This window comes from Nanorana parkeri, unplaced genomic scaffold (genome assembly GCF_000935625.1).
Source record: "Nanorana parkeri isolate BGI_ZX_2015 unplaced genomic scaffold, ASM93562v1 scaffold2110, whole genome shotgun sequence".
Lineage (NCBI taxonomy): Eukaryota > Metazoa > Chordata > Amphibia > Anura > Dicroglossidae > Nanorana > Nanorana parkeri.
Window position 1 is genome coordinate 109,691 of NW_017308378.1, and position 19,737 is coordinate 129,427.

Genomic DNA, 19,737 nt, shown 5'->3' on the forward strand with positions numbered 1-19,737 from the left:
GTCAAGCAATGGGAATGTAGATTTGTGATGTACAGTTGAGGCAGGAGAATCCCGAGCGCGCTGTTGGCACAGGAAATGTGAGCACATCTAGTTCTGCTGGCCCCATGCCAAGCTAGATTATGTAGCTCCCTGTGCACTCCATGTAAAACACCCGTGATCACCATAGTCAAAGCTGGCGTTTTGGAAAAACAGAGGACGCCAAATGTATTTGTTTAATTAAAGCAAATCCATTCAGGTGAAAGGTGTCAGGAGGTGAATACACAGATTTCAATGCAGGTATAAAGTATATACCTACAGTCTTACTTAAAGACATCCTGTGCCCAACTTAAAGCAGAACTCCATGCAAACCCTGGAGCCTCTCTCCCCCTATGCTGTAGCGGTCCAAGGTCCCCGAGTCATCACATTCTATACACTGTGTATAGGACATGCAGACACTGGGGAACATACCACCGCTGCAGCAGGGGAAGAGACAGGCTGGAGGGATCGATGCAACTCCGTCCGACTGCGAGATTCAGGGAAGTATAACTTTTTTATTTTTGCATCTAGACACAAAATGATTTTAAAAAATGACAATTATTTGAAGCGTATCCAAGCCCAAGAAAATAAATGTCATATTGCAGCTGACCAATCCTTGGTAGGGATGAGTTCTGGCTCAGACTGAACCTGAGCTCCTATGAACGTGAAGGGAAGCTCCTTCCACTGTCGTCCAATCAGCTGCGGACAGGGATGTCCCCGCCCCCAGCTGCATGTTAACAAAGAGGCGGGATGCTGTGAGGTCTCTGATCTTAAATGGTCACCAGACTGTATTTGGTCAACGATATTGACCCAATATGGCCATATAAAGGTCAATGATGTCAGCAAAATCATCCTGCCCCTTAATTAATGTGCAGCTGCCATGCGGGGAATGCCCCATCCTGCAGGTGGTTGGGCGGGTGGCCCCATAGCACTTTAGGGTTAGGAGAAGCTCATCCCAAATCCTTAGACAGGGAGGCTGCATTAGTTTTCTTTATTTTCCCCTAGTGGTCCTGCCAGCAACACACATTCTGTCCTAGGGTGACTCAAAGTACAGTATCTGTGGAGCAGAAGCAATGTCACCCTGGGACAAGAGGTGTTGAGTCTACAAAACACCTCCCCCTCTTATCACCATAACAAGGGGAGGTGTTCTGTAGTCCACACAGAGAGACAAGAATAACGTATCTGATAAAGGGTCCAGCAGAGAGCGCAGGAAGTTATCAGCTGATTTGGATTTCGGACAGGATTATTACGTATTGTTTTGTAGTTCTAAAAACAGTTCTAAGAAAACACTTTCAACAGGTGTATTTATCAGACCCAAGGGCCCCGTCACACCATATCCAGTGTGTTCTGGTGCAGTTTGAGTCCGGAACGCACTGGATCGAATTCCTGCACCTTGCATTACGGTGCGGGCGATAGCCGATAGGGAGGGTATCTGCGGTGCCATTGATTGACACGCCCCCTCCCACCCGAGACCGCTGCCCAGGTTGATCCATGAGATCCAGTGCTTTGTGGGCTCGAACCGCCCCGGAAAGCACTAGGTATGGTGTGACTGGGCCCTTAAGGAAGCAAAGCAGAGAAGTTCACAGTTCAGGTTTACATACATATACGAGAGGAGAGAGAAAAATGGCACCACATTGCACCTAACATCACAACACGCGATGCGTGACTGCCTGCATTGCATAGATGTGAATGGAGTCTAAATCGCGCCAATGCAAAGGGGCTGCACGGTGCGCGGCCGCTACATCACTAAATTGCACTGAAAAAAGCGAATGACCCTTTTTTTTTTAAAGAATTGCATCACACCACAATACATGACAATAAAGCCAGGCACATGCTTCATGCCAAGCCATGCGGAGCAAAGCTGTGAGGAGCGGACGTTCACATGTAGTGCGCGAGCCAAGCGCGGCCAAATGAAAGACTTCATCTAAAGCCAATCGGCTCGTGTGTAACTGAATAGACTTTGCATCCCGATGCACGGGTTTATACAGGAAGATGACATTTTTCATCTCGGCACGCTCAGCTATGGGAGCTGACACGCCGGAGCGAAAAAAACAAGACAGTACGCGGGAAGGTCCGTAAGTTGCTGCTTCGCCTGTGGTGTGTTACGGACTGAAGTTACCATGTGTTGCAGTGTGATGCAACGCACATGCAATGGCAAAAATGGGTTGGAGTGCCACTTAGGCTAGGTTCATACTATGGCGACCCGTGACACCCACCCGGCAATAGTGCACAAAACGCCCACCACCGCCAATCGTGTTGGGACAGTGCCATTATTTTCTGATTGCACCCCAGTTGCGCTGGGCAGATTGCGCGGGATACCGCCCATGCAATTGAATGCGATCATGGCTTAATAAACATTTTTTTAAAAAGCCATGCATTCTGTGTCACAAACAAAAAGGTGTGTGTACCTTTTTCTCAGCGATTGCCATGCGGATGTAACCCCATTGAAATCAATGGGGCTGCGTGGCAACTGCTGTGTGCAATTGTGCATGATCGCGCGTCCTGGGATCGCCAATATCTGAACCTAGCCTAAAACAAAAACGCGATGTGGTGCGATATGAGAATACGTTCCACGCGTTCCTGTGTCACAGAGATGTGATGAGGGGCTTGTATCTGACAAGAGATACCAAGATGGAAGGACATGCCATGATCACATACACCCCAGCTCCATACACAGCGATCAGCAGCCGTTACAGGTGTATAGGGAACACTTGCCTGGCTTCTCTGGGACTCCACATTCAGGGCCTGTGCCCAGGCTGTGCTCCAGTTGTCTCCGGTGGAAGGGAACCGGCACAGTGATGTGAGAAGTGACCGGGCACCGGCCGATGGGGGTAATGGAGACCTCCGGGTCATCTGAACGAACCAGGCCAGGACCGTCAGCACCGACAGGGCGAAGATCATCAGCTGAGTGACGAAGCCCAGTGTCACCCCATCGGGGACCGAGGACTCGGGCGGCTGCTCGTTGTCCATCCCTCACCCCTCAGAGCCGATCCATCTACACTGCCGCTCCGTTCCCGGGATCTTCCTTCACAACATGTGTTCTAAACACACTGACGTCCTGACACAACCCTCCCACCGTGTGATGTAGACACATTTGTATCCGGTGTTGTGTCAGCGACCTGCCCACCACTGGAGGTCTCCATCATCCTCATCATCACTACTCATACATTGGAAGGGTTTCTTCTATGATAATATGTTCTACCGTATATCAGGAATAAATAATCTACACCAGCATCTGATCTATAAACCCCATTCACACCCAAGAGATGTGTCCACGTTTCCCAAAGTCCATAATAGAAGTCATCAGCACTCAATGATGTGTGCACGAAGTTAAGCACTTTTTAATATATTGTCACATTCGTCATACAGACAACGTTTCGAGGCCACGCAGGGTCCCTTCTCCTGGGCGACATAGTCACCTGCTATGTCGCCCAGTGTGGCCCCGAACGGACCCTGCGTGGCCCCGAAACGTTGGCTGTATGACCCATGTGACAATTTAATAAAAAGTGCTTAACTTCGTGCACACATCATCAAGTGCTGGTGACTTCTATTATGGACTGTATCTGACACGGCGCCATCCGTGTTGTCACTTCAAGCGCCAACCTTCCATCAAGATCTGTACGCTGTATGGAGTGCAGGTGATTTCGCATTATCGATCACATTTCCCAAAGCACGCCAACGCCCAAAATGAAGATATCCCATTTTATTTATTGGTCCTGTTCACACCCCTTTTTTAAGCCGTGGGGAAAAATTAAACACCAGAGCAAACGGAAAAGTGCATCTGAACGCGCACAAAAAAGTGCACTAACGTGTGTCAAATGGTGTGTCTCCGGAAGAGATATGGCCCTTTCTCTGACCCGCCCAGGGCACAAGGCTCCTGACAAGGGCAGGGCACTCAATGTCCACTTAGCTGAAGGCAGGCGGACCCATTCCTCTAGGTCAGCCGAAGCCAACCTCTGAGTACTAGGTTGGGGCTCCCCCAAAGGAGCCTGGGCTAAGTAGGAAACTAGTTTACCTGAGTGAGCCCAAGCCCGCTCAAAGCTGTGACTGCCACTCGCTCCTCTCAACTCAATCATTCCCAGAGATTTACCACCGCATATTCCCTGAAGCTATACATCACATGTGGGCAGGTAAATCCCCAATGGCAACTTCTGCCACTGATTGGGTCGGGGAAGGGGGGGGGGGGGAGAGGGGGTGGTCACAGTTTTGAGTGGTCTTAGGCAAACTGGGTTCACACCAAGCCCAGCCTGATCACTATTCACACCAGGGCATTGTGCTGCCACTTGTTATTATAGCTTTTTTCTTTAGGTAGATTTGTGAATATCCCACCGCAAACCTGACCGGTAAATCCTCTTGGTGGGTGCTGCTGGAACTAGCGGATGGCCGAGCATAGGCCAGCGTTTCTTAACCTTTTTTCAGTCACGGAACTTTTAAAAAATATGCAAAATCTTGAGGCACTCCACTTTAAATGCCGGGGAAGGAGCTATTCAAGCACAAACTGGAACTGGTAGTGCCACCTTGTGCTCTGCACCATTGTGTGGGTGACATTGTAGTCCAATACTTTTCCTCAAGTACTTGTCGATACCTTTGTTAAGCGTCACGTGTGAGTTTTTCTAAAACAATACAGACTAATAATTTTAGGACAGTGGAGGAGCACCAGATCCCTGTCAAAACTGCAACCGCTGCGAACCTGGTAGTTCTGCCACTGACTTCAAGCTGTAGAGACTACAAATCTCAGCAATATATTATACAGCAATGCAGAATACCATCAGCGATAGGGGACTACAAATCCCAGCAATCCATTATACAGCAATGCAGAATACCACGTTATAGAAGACTACAAATCCCAGCAGTACATTATATAGCAATGCAGAATACCACCAACAATAGAGGACTACAAATTTCAGCAATCCATTATGAAGCAATGCAGAATAATATGAAGCAACATAATTTGTTGCTCAGCAGGACTGCGGTGTCTCAGAAGGCTGTGCAGAGTCTGACTTGGACTGTGCGCTGTCCGACCAGGGCTGTAACGTGGTCTCAGGAGCCTGTGCGGGGTCGAGCCAAAGCTGTGCGCGGTCTTACCAGGGTTGTCTGTGGTCTTAGGAGGCTGTGCGGGATCTGACCAGGGCTGTTCAGGATCTCGCCAGGGCTGTGCAGGGTCTCAGAAGGATGTCTGGGATCTGACCAGGCATGTGCAGGGTCACAGGTGGATGTTCGGGGTCTTACCAGGGCTGTGTGCGGTCTTACCATGGCTGTGTGCGGTCTCACCAGGGCGGTGTGCGCTCTCACCAGGGCTGTGCGGTCTTACCAGGGCTGTGCGGTCTAACCAGGGCTGTGCGGTCTTACCAGGGCTGTGCGGTCTAACCAGGGCTGTGCGGTCTTACCAGGGCTGTGCGGTCTAACCAGGATTGTGTGCGGTCTCACCGCGGCTGTGTGCGGTCTCACCGGGGCTGTGTGTGGTCTCACCGGGGCTGCGTGTGCTCTCACCAGGGCTGAGTGTGCTCTCACCAGGGCTGTGCGGTCTTACCAGGGCTGTGCGGTCTAACCAGGATTGTGTGCGGTCTCACCGGGGCTGTGTGCGGTCTCACCGGGGCTGTGCGGTCTTACCAGGGCTGTGTGGGGTCATCACACAGATATCCTTTCAGTCTGATAGAAACAAATACTGTATGGGAACAGTTAAAAGTATTTCCACAAGAGGCAACAAGAAAAACAAAAGGCAGCCTTTCTATTTTCTTGTTTGCACTTGAGAAAATAATAGAAAAAAACTTTGGACTCCTCAGACATATTTTCGGAGCTTATTGTGGCTCAACTACACTTTAATGTGACATAGATTACATCAAAGACACCGTTCATGATGTATATGTATTTTTTTTCAGTGTGCCGAAACAACTTTATTTGTAAAGAGAAAGTCCAGCAATCATGTTCTATTACTTATAAAATGATCTGCACCAGAATAATATATCCACATACAGAACACAAAATATGCCTGCAACACATTGACACAGACAGGATTGTGCGAGGCAAAAATTAAATTATATGAACGTCATTTTAGCCTGCATAATATCTGGTGCTAGGCTACAGATTAAGATCACTGCTCTCTGTATGGAAGCAGTGGTCTCTCTGCTGCAGCTCAGAACACCGCTTGCTCAGACAGTTGGAAAGTAGTGTGGGCTTTGTTGATTGCAGAGCTGTACGTCTGACTTAACGGGGTATATCCAACCCTTGCAGAGAGACTACTACTTCCACAAGTGGTCCTTTTCTGCAGCCTAGAGCAGGGCACTGACTTGACACTGTTTAGCTGCACACTAAAGTTATAGAAACCATTTTCAGCTAGATTTTCAGTGGGATTTAAATGCATTAGTCAATGCAAAGTGTGTATTGCTCTATGGACTGTAGCACTGTCAACCCTTCTTATAACAGAAGGCATTCACATGTCTCATTCCTTCACATATCTGAAAAATAAGAGGATAACTCGTTTCAGGACAGTGGGCGGAGCCAGGCAAATCATTGCTTTGACTGTGGAAACTGGCAGTTAAAAGGGTAGGGTAAGACTCTGCACTCGTAGGAATGTTATACAAGATTAGGAAATGGGACATTCTATTTTTAGCTATAGGGCAGTCCAATCAAATCTGAGAAAATAAGGACACAAGTTCAAAGGACACCTGGAAGAACCAGAAGTCAAAGCCATGCTTTGTGAAGTACAGTACTAAAGCATGTTATACTAGGATCGCATATGAAAATGGAATTTTGAAGTGACACTAAAGTCATGCATTCAAGTACCTTATCTATTAACAAAAATGTATCTTATTTGTGTATCACTCGGCTGTAGATCCTCAAATCATCTCTGAATTGGTGCTGACACTGTCCTTCCTTCTGGAGCGTGGCTACTTTTGTTCTCCGTGGTCCCTGTGTGTATTGTAAAGTAGCCACCGCTCCAAGCTCACTCCAGGCATGGATTACAATCTTCATACAAATTAGTAAATTAAACATGAGATTGTAGTCCATCACGGTAGCGAGCTTGAAATGGTGACTACTTTACAACACACACAGGGACCATGGGGAACAATAGTAGCCACCCTCCAGAAGGAAGGACAGTGTCAGCACCAATTCAGAGATGATTGGAGGATCTACAGCTGAGTGATACACAAATAAGATACATTTGTAATAGTAGTTGAGGTACTTGAATGTTTTTTAAAGATTTAACTCCTGAGATTAAGCACACACATATAATATGTATTCATGAAATCTAAGAGCAAGGACGGCTGACTTGTTTTTGGCATTAGAAATGCACAACTAGATGTTTGCTGATACTAACTCTATATAAATCGGAATTAATTCACATAACTAATTAATCTTGGGGTAAAAGGTAAAGTCCACTTTTTAAAAAAAAGTTAAAAACTTAAAGTGACATTAAACCCTCAGATTTTTTAACATAAAACAATACTGTAATGTGCGCCTTACTGTAATCCATGGTAGTTTCCCTTCTCTTTGATGCTCTTCCTTTTAAATCTGTATCTGTTCTCATGCTTGGAGAGAACTTCCCTTTTCAGCAGACTGCCTTGTCTCAAACGGTGTCTGTGTATACGTTTCTATTGGCTGTAACCTGAGCCAGCACTACAGGAAGAGGCCCTGAGCTGAAAAGGGAAGTTCTCTCCAAGCATGAGAAAAGATACAGATTTAAAAGGAAGAGCATCAAAGAGAAGGGAAACAACCATGGATTACAGTAAGGCACACATTACAGTATTGTTTTATGTTAAAAAATCTGAGGGTTTAATGTCACTTTAAGCTCGCCATACACCTATAGATTATCTGCAGATTTTCTATGGCCAGATGGGAAAAGTGCAACAGATTCCTCCGTCTACGCTAAACTGTGTGGATGGAGGAATCTTCCACTGGGCCAAGCTTCAGTATCTTGCTAGTCGGCCCCACTGGCTGTCCAAATACCTGAACAATCAGACTGGATGCAGGCATTGTTCAGGTGTTTTTAGAGAGCCAGCGGGACTGACTAGCAAGATACTGAAGCTTTACCCAGCGTGAGATTCCTCCATCCACACAGTTTAGCGTAGATTGAGGAATCTGTTGCACTTTTTCCATCTGGCCATAGAAAATCTGCAGATAATCTATAGGTGTAAGGCCAGCTTAAGCCTTTAAACAGCTTCTAAACCTAAGCATTGACTACTGTTACCTATCGTTTTGCAGCCCTTTCTTTTGTTGTTATTACCTGTATGAAGCCCAATAAATGTACAGCATTGAGCAATTGTATATTTACTTTATAAATGAAAGCAGTACTGGTAGCCAGTATAAAAAAAATAGTAGGGGGGGGGGGCAATCATAGAAACCTTTGGGGAAGGTGGTCTAGTCTGAATAAAGCTTTGCCCTTTAGGGTAAATTTTGGCTTAAAGCTGAACTCCAGATAATAATTAATGTGCAAATTACATTGGTCTGGCTTGTCTCAATGTAAGTATGCATATGTCATATGTGATCTGCTCCTGGGGATCCTATAAAGCACCATAGTACCTGGAGGTAATACAGTGCTGACAGAGATCTGCCGAGTCCTGTATGTCACTGTGCTAAGTGGCTTTCCATCTGCTCTGAAAACACAGGGAATCACTGGCTTGGAACAGCGACCAGAGAACGCCTAGTATTTTTTATCAATAACCACAAGTCATTGTCTAATTGGATGAGGGACGCATTGTGATGTCACCACCTCTCATGCAATTGGAGAACACCTTGTATTAATTATTAAAAATGCTAAGCATTCTCTGAATGGCCGCTGTCCAGAGTAAATTCTCCGCAATGGGACACAGATGACAAAAAAAACCAAAAACGAACAGGGTGGAGCAAAAACACGTGTTCCTGGCTACATTTGGGGTGCCATTAGAAATTGTTGGTGAAAGTTATCTGGTGAAATTAGAACGTTTTGGTGAATGCGCACCAAACACACATAAAAACAGCCCTTTGCCACGCATTCATGGAAGGCGCAAGTGTGAATGTGGGCTATGAAGTCAGGACTGTCTCTGCCCGCACCTTCCTCTCCAGGGCCCTGATCTCCTCTATGCTGTGCGCCTCAAATAGAGCCCCCGGGTCCTGCATCTCAGTCAGCATGTCCGCGGAAGGCTGGGATGGGCCACCAATCCTGGCAGGCTGTGTGCGGGGGGCTCCAAGCCGGTCTACAGACAGGCCAGCGCAGGTTGTCATGGTTGTTTTAATCTGGTGGAGAGGGGCCATGTCCCCCACCTGGCCACAGGCCCTCTGGCAGTGTTTGAGAGCCCGAATAGTCAGTCTGCCCCAGCTCAAGGGGCAGCTGCTTTGGGCCCCACAAAGATAACTGGGCCTGGGGCAACTGTCCCTTTTGCTCCATGTTAAAGATGGCCCTGAAGTGCTTAGGCAAAAATGTAAACAAATACCCAGCTGGGCAATGTATATTTGATTGACCAGGATTTAAAATTGCTAAAATGTTTATTACCACGTGAACAAAAAATTGTGTTCCAGATCTAGGGACTGTGCTGGGGCTAGGGTGAGGATCTTTAACCTCTTGCCGTCCGCCCGTTAAGAAAAAACGGACGGAAGCATGCGGAATTTTAAGGCTTGACATGTTTGGTGTCTCTTTACCCGACGTGACCCCGTCTTTTATATTTTACCAAAAAATTTGGTAATAATAAATGTTTTAGAATTTAATATAGGGGGAACTGGTTTTTTTTTAAAAAAACATCTGTAGTTTTTCCTTAATATATTAAAAAATAAAAACCCCAGTGGTGATTAAATACCACCAAAATAAAGCTCTATGTGTCCCCAAAAAAGGGTATAAAATTCATTTCAGTACAGCGCTGCATGACGGAATAAATGTCAGTCAAAGTACCGCAGCGCTGAATACTGAAAAATGGCCTGGATGGGAAGGGGGTTTAACACCCCGGATGTCAACTGGTTAAATGGCTGTCATCCTGGCCATGTCAGGAGCAAGAGCAACACATAGCGCATGCGCTATTGGACTACGAGGGCGCGCACACTGCACAGAGGGCGAGCACGCAGGTGGGAGTTTACCGGTGTTCTAAAACACGTGTGCAAAAAGAGCGCAGGAAGCCGGTGAGAGCGGCGGAAGTAGGAAGGAACTGTGACTTCTTTCTCCACACACGTGTACTTAAGAAAAAAAAAACATCAGATGACAGCAGCGGAAGTAGGAAGAGAAGTGTGTACACTCTGACCATGGCGATCGTACCGCTGCTTGTAAACCTGGCCGGCTCTGTACTGGGAGGCCTGGCCACTGTCTTTCTCATCCCTGCCTTCAAGGAACACTTCATCTCGGCTAAGCTTTATGGGATCGACATGAACAAATCCAGCAGAGAGCCAGTGTAAGATCTGCAATGTTTACACACAATGACAGAGAGTCCTGGCATCTTACCTTGGTGCTCAGCTCTAGTCATACATTGTATATCAGCACACAACTTCCACATCGCTATATAGTATAGTCGATTGGTTGCCATGGGCAACTGATTCTGTCTTCTCCAGTTTTAATAAAGTCCCCCCAGTGTTCTCTGGGTTTTGTTATAGACTGAAAGACGATAAATAAATGTGTAATTGACAATTAGAACTTGTTTGGGCTCCTTCACTCCATGCACATTGACTAATGTTTTTCTGCACCAGAGCATCGCAGGTACATAGAGACAGTGGTTTGTATGTATGTGCCTCGTTCACACCACAACGCTGTGGAGATGTGTGTTGCAGTATGTTGTGTTAACATGCAGTGTGTATGCATTAACATGATGCACACAAATGCACGTAAATGTTAGTAATTATTTTGATCCTTCCAGGAAATAGGACTGCTAAACACTGGACAATGGCAATTCCTGCCAGCGTGCATGAAAATACATTTAATGTATGTAAAGATGCATGAATGTTGGAGGCATTGCAATGAGTTTTTGTGTGAAAGTGTCCTTACAGATACAATTACACTCAAAGTGTCTGAGACAAGTTCTCTCTCAACCGTTGTCCAAAGCAACCAAACAGCTTCTGTCTTCACTCTGCATTAGGGTAAAAACCGCCCAGTACCTGTCTTTGTACCCCTGTCCCCCCTCTTCCCTGCACATACCTGTGGTCGCTGTCACCTCCACCAGGTCCATAAAGATACTCTGCATTCCCGAACTATCCGGTTCTGGGGAGGATAGTGATGGCAATGGAGCGATTGGCTCCTTCTGCTGTCAATCATTCTGTTGAATGGAGGGAGCAGAAGCATGGCTTGCCACATGCTGTGTCTATGGATGGACACAGGTGCAGGAATGTGCACGTGAGGGTGTCTTCTCAATTGATGGAGAAACCCGCAAACAGGAGGAGTGGTTTGAGGACAAACTAGAGAACGAGGAAATACAAAGATTGAAAAAAGAACAATAGTGAATTTATACAAGTGTGGGCCTAATATTCATAAATAGAAAAAAAATGCACATTTTTTGTTACTATTTATATTACATATGCATTTTACAAATAAACAGCATGCCATGACATCACTGCCCCCTGTCCAATCGCAGCACACCTAGTATTCATTGATAAAAATGCCAGCCGTTCTCTGAATGGCCGCTGTTCCATGCGAGTGACCCGCTGTGTTTTGAGGGGGGGGGGAATTTGCTCAGCATAGTGACTGTACAAGCCCTGGAAGATGCTGTAAAGCATGGTCCCAGCTCTGTTAAGAAAATACACTTTTATTAAGTGTTTCTTTTGTATGTTTTTCAGATTCAAGCCTACACATTACACAAATTGCCCTTTTTCATTGTTTTGTATTCACTTCAATAAACCCATTTGTATGTTTTTGTTTCTTCAGCCCAGAGTCTCAAGGAGTGATCAGCGGGGCAGTGTTTCTGCTTATCCTTTTTTTCTTCATTCCCGTTCCCTTCTTGAGTTGTTTCATTGAAGAAAAGTGTAGAGAATTCCCACACCATGAGGTAATTTTATTTATTCACCTTGTACTCCTTTTTCAATTATACTGTATTTTATTGACGGTAAAACCTTTTGCTGCCACCAACGTATATGTCAGCGGGAGAAGGGCCCGTAAACAGACTCCAAGTCACTTCTACAGCCCACAGATGGTGTGCCCATTACTCTGCCAGACTACTCCTTCCATGTATCTTTGGCTTACTTGTCCCTCCTGGGTGCCCGGAATAACCATGGCGGGTGCCAGGATGTAGAGCAATGGGAGAAGAGCAAAAAAAGTTTGCTCCTCTGCCTGTGTAAAATGAAACCGGAAGCCTTACACCGCTGTCATTTGCTTGCGGCTATGGCCGAGGATCACGCTAGACGAGTATGATCTGTACGGAAATGATGATTGCGTCACATATATTAAGTATCACCGCGCACATCGGAGCAAGAGCAATAATTCCAGGGCCATCATTCACTGTTAACACTAAACTGATGTCCTGTGAAGGCTTTTAATGGTTGTCTGTGGACAATTTTGGGTACTGTTGTTTTTTGCCATTTCATGAGTGCACGCAGTTTTGGAGGGTTAACATGTTTGGTATTTATTGGCATCGTTTATATTTTATATAGTATAAAAAAATTGGGGATTATATAGTGTGTGTGTGTGTGTGTGTGTGTGTGTACCAAAATGTGTTTGATTTCTTTAACTGAAGATGTGGGTTTGATAAACAGTTGTGCTAATATCGTGTGAGAAAAAAAAAAATTGCAACTGGCACCATTTTATTGTATAGAGCCTCTGCTTTCAGAAAATATATCATTTTGGGGGTTTTAGGTAATCTTCAGGCCTAAAATGCAGAATTTATAATGTATGCCAAAACCCCCCATATATCCTGGCAGCGAAATGGGGGAAACATGATTACAAACTGCATGTTCTGTATGTAAAAGGTGAAGTGTAGCCCAGAGCAACCAATCAGTATTCACTTTTTAAATCTAGGTTTGTTTGCTGTCACTGACTACACATGGCAGATGAACTTTTCTTTTTTGTGTGATGCTCAATTGGATCATCTTGTATGTGTGGGTCTGCGTGAGCTCTTGGGAGAGTAAAATATACTCTTCCCAATAGTTCAAGCTGGTGTGTCACCCTGCAGCTCTCACATGCCACCTCTTTAGCTCGAGAACTGAGTGATCACAAACCGCTGATTGCTCAGCTCAAGGCTTTTCACTGCAGAGGGCAATGAATAATCACCTGCGATTATCGTACGATAATCGGCAGGTGTATGGGCACCTTAACACTTTCACTCAATAATAATTAGTTAAAACCCTTGTGGCTGATTAGCACCATTCACAAAACTATTCACTGAAATGTAATTACTAATAAGTAATATGTACTAATATTATAATAAAAATTATAGTAATTTAAAAAAATAGAGATATATTTATATATATTTTTTTTATGAGAGTTCATCACTACTTACTTACCGTACACTACAATGCACAAAAATAAAATAGGTTGTACATAATTCTTTGGATATCAATACTGTACTACTTTTCTTGCCATAAGTTTTCTGGTAGAAACCCCAGAAAACGTGTGCTAACCCCCCCATCTCTGAGATGAACTTTCTTTAATAGACAATTTGCACAGATATGTATCAATGATCTTACGGCAGAAACCTAGTGGAGAAATGATAGCACACTGCCTCTGATGTGAGTGTTGTTTATTTTATTACCTCATGCATCATTTTGACCTTTTTCTATTTCAAATTTTCATTTACAGTTTGTCGCTCTTATTGGGGCGCTACTTGCCATTTGCTGCATGATCTTTCTGGGATTTGCGGATGATGTCTTGAACCTGCGCTGGCGACACAAGTTGCTGCTGCCCACTGCAGCCTCGCTGCCACTTCTCATGGTCTACTTTATCACATTTGGTAACACTACCATTGTAGTACCCAAGCCATTCAGACCTCTTCTGGGGCTTCATGTGGATCTCGGTGAGTGAGCTTTATTCTGTTAAAGTGTAATTGTGTTTTGGCAGTACAAGAAATGGGATACATAAGCACATGACCAAGTATAGGACAGTGAACTTATCCTGACCGTGTGCTAACATCTAATTCTTGGATTCTAAGTGAATACAAATTATGAATTGGTGAACTTGAGGCCACTGCATATTTGTTTGGGGAACAAACATCTGTGAACCCCCTTGCAGACATTGCTTTACTTGTAGCTGATGTATACACGCACTATGTAATTATATGTTGCATATAATATAATAGCTGCCCAAACTGGAGCTTGTGGATTTTTTTAAAAGGAGAAACTTGCAGGCTGCCATTGAGCACACCTTCTGAAAATGTTACCCCCCTGGTTATCCTACTGACCCCTGGCTTTAAGTAAATGACCTGGAAGTTGCATGCAGAAAATCATCGCTCATTTTTATGAGATTTTCTGGACTTGCATATGTACTCCAGGTCCGCATTTTAAAAATGATTTAGAGAAGAACTCTGGGCAAATAAAATCTTAACCCTTGCACTGGGTCTACACCCGCACTGCAAGGGTTAAGTGCTCGTTTTGTCTAGGAAGATAAAATAGTAAAGTTCTACTCGCCCGAACCAAGATCCCGGCTGCCTCTCAGACCGGTCCCTTAAGCCTCGCCCGCTCTCTGCTCCAGTGGTCTATGGTCCAGTGAGTCATGTTCTATACAGTGTATAGAACGTGAGGATGCTGAGGGCCATTCCATCGCTGGAGCAGAGGAGGATTGATGGTTGGGTGAGTATAACACTGTTATTTTAGCTCCCTAGACCAAACGAGCACTTGACCCTTGCAGTGCGGGGGTAGCCCACTGCAAAAGTTAAGATTTTTTTTGTCAGGAATTTTTCTTTAAAACAGTGTGTCAGAATAGCACAAGCAACTATCAGGTCAGCAATGAATATATTATGAAGTTATAGAACTGTTGGTGACTACTAGTTCAAACCATAAAATGTTTTTTTGCATTGGAACTGCTCAAGGTAAAGCTGGCTTAACACCTTTTGCACTGCTGCAAAGCATTGTACGCCAGCATGCCCGCATTAGTTGCAGTGCCGTTTATGTTTAATTCCACCCCAATGCATGAAAGAAATGCTGTTTTTAGTCCTCAGCAACACCGGACTGAGCAGTTTAAATCATTAGAAGCAGTGCTGACTCCCCCAAGTGTATGGTGCAGAGGGCTCTGCAAATGCTAGAACAATCTAACCTGTCTGAATCAGATCTTGCATGGAACTGCAGAAAGACCTCATTAAAGGAAAAGACATATCAAGAAGGAAATGGCAGGGGGTCAGCTTGGCACCAAGATACAGCCATATTGTCAGACCTGTTTGTACAGAAAGAAATGTAATTTAGGAGAAGCCGTATTTATACCCCACAACATAGACAATTATTTTACAGACAACAGTGATGGTTTAAGTGTGGGATTGTAGCATGATGTGCCATATACCGAAATATTTTAGGTTTGTTTCTTTCTCAGTCTGTTATATTAAATGTTGATTATGTTTTTGTTTTCCTGCAGGTATTCTTTATTATGTTTACATGGGTATGCTAGCTGTCTTCTGTACCAATGCAATCAACATTCTGGCAGGAATTAATGGTCTTGAGGCTGGTCAATCTTTAATCATTGCTGGCTCTATAATTCTGTTTAACCTTGCAGAGCTTAATGGTGAGTCGTGTGTGTGTACTCTTATATATTTTTTATTTGATGTATCAACTTGTTCCTCATTGCTGCTCAAAGGCTGAATCCTATTTTGTTTGGTGGTTAAATAGTGTATCTGACGTGTTTATTTTTCTATCTAATAACTAGCCAAATGACATTGCATCTAAGGCTAGCTTCACACCTGCATGATCCGTGACTGCGCGGCATTCGTGCACAAAACCCCACGGACTGCTGAGCGGTCACGAAGTCACCCACCACAGCTGATCACGCTGGCAGTGCCATTATTTTCTAACGGCACCCCAGTCGCACAATTGAACACAGCTAAAAAAAACAAAAAGCTGCGCGTCATGTGTTGCCTTTTTTTCAGCAATTTGCCTCGCAGATGTAACCCCATTGAAATCAATGGGGCTGCGCGGCAACCGCTGTGTGCAACCGCTGTGCCGGGATCACTCCGATCTGAACCTAACCTAAACGTAAAGGTGGCAGAGAGTGGTCACCTATAGACACCTTTTTTCCACCTTTGTTGAAAATAGAACTAATTCCAACTTATCCAAATTGAAATAATTTATTTTGGATTGACATTGCCTACATTCTTCAAATTAAGGCCTAGGGTTGCACAGATACCAAGTACTGTACACGGTACAAGTACGAGTACATGTACCAATACTTTTGAGCTCCAAGACTAGACTAGAGAAAAATTCAAAAGTTAGGAAAAGGCCCATACAGTTCTTATCATGTGATACAAATGCAGCGTTTAATCCCCCACATGTGCTTTTCTGCCCTACCCTTTCTTAAGTGATTGTTGTAGGTTTTTTAACCTATTTATTAATGGTATCGGGGAGGGAGCGAGTAGCCATGTCTCAGTGTTTGCTGATTTGCTGATACGAAAATTGGGAGGGTAGTAGACACGGATTCAGACATTGTAACATTACAGGAGGACCTGGAGAAAATCAGGGAGTGGGCAACTGTATGGCAGAAAAAGTTCAATGTCGATAAATGTAAGGTAATGCACCTTGGAGTTAAAAATAGGCAAATGGATTATACACTTATGGGTGTGCCACTAGGGAAGTCGGAAACGGAGAAGGATTTGGGGTCATCATAGACCGTAGATTGAAGAACAGCTCGCAGTGCCAGGCTGCAGTAAGCAAAGCCAGTAGAGTCCTGTCTTGCATTAAGAAGGGAATGTATTGCAGGGACAAGTCTATCATTTTGCCTCTTTATAGATCACTGGTTCGGCCACATCTGGAGTATGCGGTCCAGTTTTGGTCACCAATACTCAGAAAGGATGTCCTTGAGCTGGAAAAAGTGGCAACCAAACTTATTAAGGGGTTCGAGGACCTGAACTATGAAAAAAGGTTGTTAAAATTAAATATGTTCTCTTTGGAGGTTAGGAGATTAAGGGGGGCATGATCTTCTTGTATAAACTACTCAAGGGTGACAGCAACATTATTAACAAACTGTTTACGGTCAGCTCTGTAACAAAGACCCGAGGGCACAACCAAAAATTGGTGGAAAATATTAAAAATTGTGGAATCATTCAAGAGACTCCTGGACGAGTTCCTCGGAGACCATAATATACAGGGGTACAGGTACGCCTAAGAGCAAAATCATAAATGGACTAATACACACGCACACACAAGCTCAAACATAAATGCATACACACAAAAGGTTGGACTTGATGGACTTATGTCTTTATTCAACCTCAAATACTATGTAACTATGAAGAATTCTTGTTTCTTACAGATGTTTTGTTCTTTTCTCTAATAGGTGATTGCCATGATGATCATCTCTTTTCACTTTACTTTCTTATTCCGTTTTTCTTCACCACCCTGGGATTGCTCTACCATAACTGGTAAGTTCTAGTCCTGAACCCGCACTGGATATCATGCTTTGGTTGAGAGCTTGGCCTTAATGTCACCACAGCTGATAATAATGGAAAGAGTTTGCTGCAACAGCGATTTAAATCATGTGCACTATGTTTTCCTTTAAGTTATTACACGGAAACCCTAAAGGTCTTGGGTTTGTTTAATTTTATCATAGGCAAGGTTTTCATAGGCTTATTAATTTACCTTTTGCCAGTGATTTTACCATGTACCGTATATACTCGAGTATAAGCCGTCCCGAATATAAGCCGAGGGTGGGAAATGAGGCAGCTACTGGTAGATAGATACCAATAAAATTACATTAATATTTATTTAAAAGAAAAATAACCTAGCTCTGTAAGTGGAAAAGGGGGTACAGGGCTACATACAGATCATTTAATACATTCATGTTAGTATCATTGTAAATGTATTGTCTGCACTGTATTAGCAGTATATACTCTACATAGAGTATATACTGCTAATACAGTGCAGACAATACATTTACAATGATCCTCTGCTAACATGAATGGGTTAAATGATCCGTAGTACATGATATGTAGCCCTGTACTATGGATCATTTAACCCATTCATGTTAGCAGAGGATCATTGTAAATGTATTGTCTGCACTGTATTAGCAGTATATACTCTACATAGAGTATATACTGCTAATACAGTGCAGACAATACATTTACAATGATCCTCTGCTAACATGAATGGGTTAAATGATCCGTAGTACATGATATGTAGCCCTGTACTATGGATCATTTAACCCATTCATGTTAGCAGAGGATCATTGTAAATGTATTGTCTGCACTGTATTAGCAGTATATACTCTACATAGAGTATATACTGCTAATACAGTGCAGACAATACATTTACAATGATCCTCTGCTAACATGAATGGGTTAAATGATCCGTAGTACATGATATGTAGCCCTGTACTATGGATCATTTAACCCATTCATGTTAGCAGAGGATCATTGTAAATGTATTGTCTGCACTGTATTAGCAGTATATACTCTACATAGAGTATATACTGCTAATACAGTGCAGACAATACATTTACAATGATCCTCTGCTAACATGAATGGGTTAAATGATCCGTAGTACATGATATGTAGCCCTGTACCCCCTTTTCCACTTACAGAGCTAGGTTATTTTTCTTTTAAATAAATATTAATGTAATTTTATTGGTATCTATCTACCAGTAGCTGCCTCATTTCCCACCCTCGGCTTATATTCGGGACGGCTTATACTCGAGTATATACGGTATATGTAAAAATGTATTTTATTTTTTATAAAGGTTGAAGTTAGTCAACTGCTTGCTGCATGATAGTTCAGGCACCTCTCAGTGCTTGCATGCACAGCTCTGCTGTAAATCACCCTGCTTGCCTTAAATTGACTCTGGTATGAGAAAAGTATGGGGAATGCCATTGTTGGTTGGCTCTCTTTTGAAAAATGCTAGTTGGCTGTAGGTTTCTAGCTTCAATACTTGAGTTATAGACCCGGTACTATCTCTTTACCTGTGCCAGGCTCCAGGTCAGGGACTCAGAGCACTGATGCCAAGTCTTTAGCATGGCAGCCAGAGAGCTAACATTCTCAAATGAGAGGTCAGCAATATCAGGCTATATACTGTTCTCATGTTGAAGTCACTTTAACTCTGGGCACTGTATGAAGGGTTGAGAAGAGTGAATGGGTCGCTTTCCAGCTAAATTACAGTAAACCCCTCTGTGCTCTGCTTACCTCCTATCGGCTACAGAGTGTGATGGATGGCCTGAATGGCCAATAGGGAAGCCAGGAAAGCAGAAAGAGGCTGATTTACATATTGAATAGTTTTTGTTTTTTTTCCTCCCATTTCCTTTTGCCCTTCAGTGCTTAAGGTAAGCAGAGTGCTTTACTGCAAAACTCACTGTGTGTGATCATGCAGTCAGATGTTGACTGTGGCTGTAAATAGGGATGCACCGATACCGGTATTTCGGTATCGACTACCGATATTTTTTTTCGGCACTCGCAGGATACCGAGTACCGCAAGTCGCATTCAGGAAGCCAGGCGGCGTGTAATGACTCGCTGCCCGATTAGCAGGGAAGCCTTCCCCATGTGACGAGAAAGCTTGGAGCCGGTTTTCTGGCCAATCGGGAAGCTGAGCGCCGTGTAATGATGTGACGCCCGGCTTCCTGATTGGCCGGGAGGCTGGCTCCATGCTCCCTCATCACCTAGGAGCATGGAGCTGGCTTCCCAGCCAATCTGGAAGCAGGCGGGCGGGTAATGACTCACCCCTG

The 19,737-nt window shown here is 44.1% G+C and overlaps 2 protein-coding genes across 2 annotated transcripts in view; one reads left to right on the forward strand and one right to left on the reverse strand.

Annotated features, from left to right (window-relative positions):
* The window catches only part of C2CD2L (C2CD2 like), a 19,672-nt gene extending 16,663 nt beyond the window's left edge, over nucleotides 1-3,009 (reverse strand). Inside the window, exon 1 of the mRNA XM_018572695.1 lies at nucleotides 2,731-3,009. Within this exon, the coding sequence (XP_018428197.1) occupies nucleotides 2,731-2,985 (255 nt within the window). The 5' untranslated portion in view covers nucleotides 2,986-3,009. The remainder of the gene's footprint in view (nucleotides 1-2,730) is intronic.
* A 7,065-nt stretch (nucleotides 3,010-10,074) lies between these two features.
* DPAGT1 (dolichyl-phosphate N-acetylglucosaminephosphotransferase 1) overlaps nucleotides 10,075-19,737 on the forward strand; it is a 17,419-nt gene continuing 7,756 nt past the window's right edge. Inside the window, exons 1-5 of the mRNA XM_018572698.1 lie at nucleotides 10,075-10,367; nucleotides 11,828-11,948; nucleotides 13,694-13,907; nucleotides 15,455-15,601; nucleotides 17,363-17,447. Of these exons, the coding sequence (XP_018428200.1) occupies nucleotides 10,222-10,367; nucleotides 11,828-11,948; nucleotides 13,694-13,907; nucleotides 15,455-15,601; nucleotides 17,363-17,447 (713 nt within the window). The 5' untranslated portion in view covers nucleotides 10,075-10,221. The remainder of the gene's footprint in view (nucleotides 10,368-11,827; nucleotides 11,949-13,693; nucleotides 13,908-15,454; nucleotides 15,602-17,362; nucleotides 17,448-19,737) is intronic.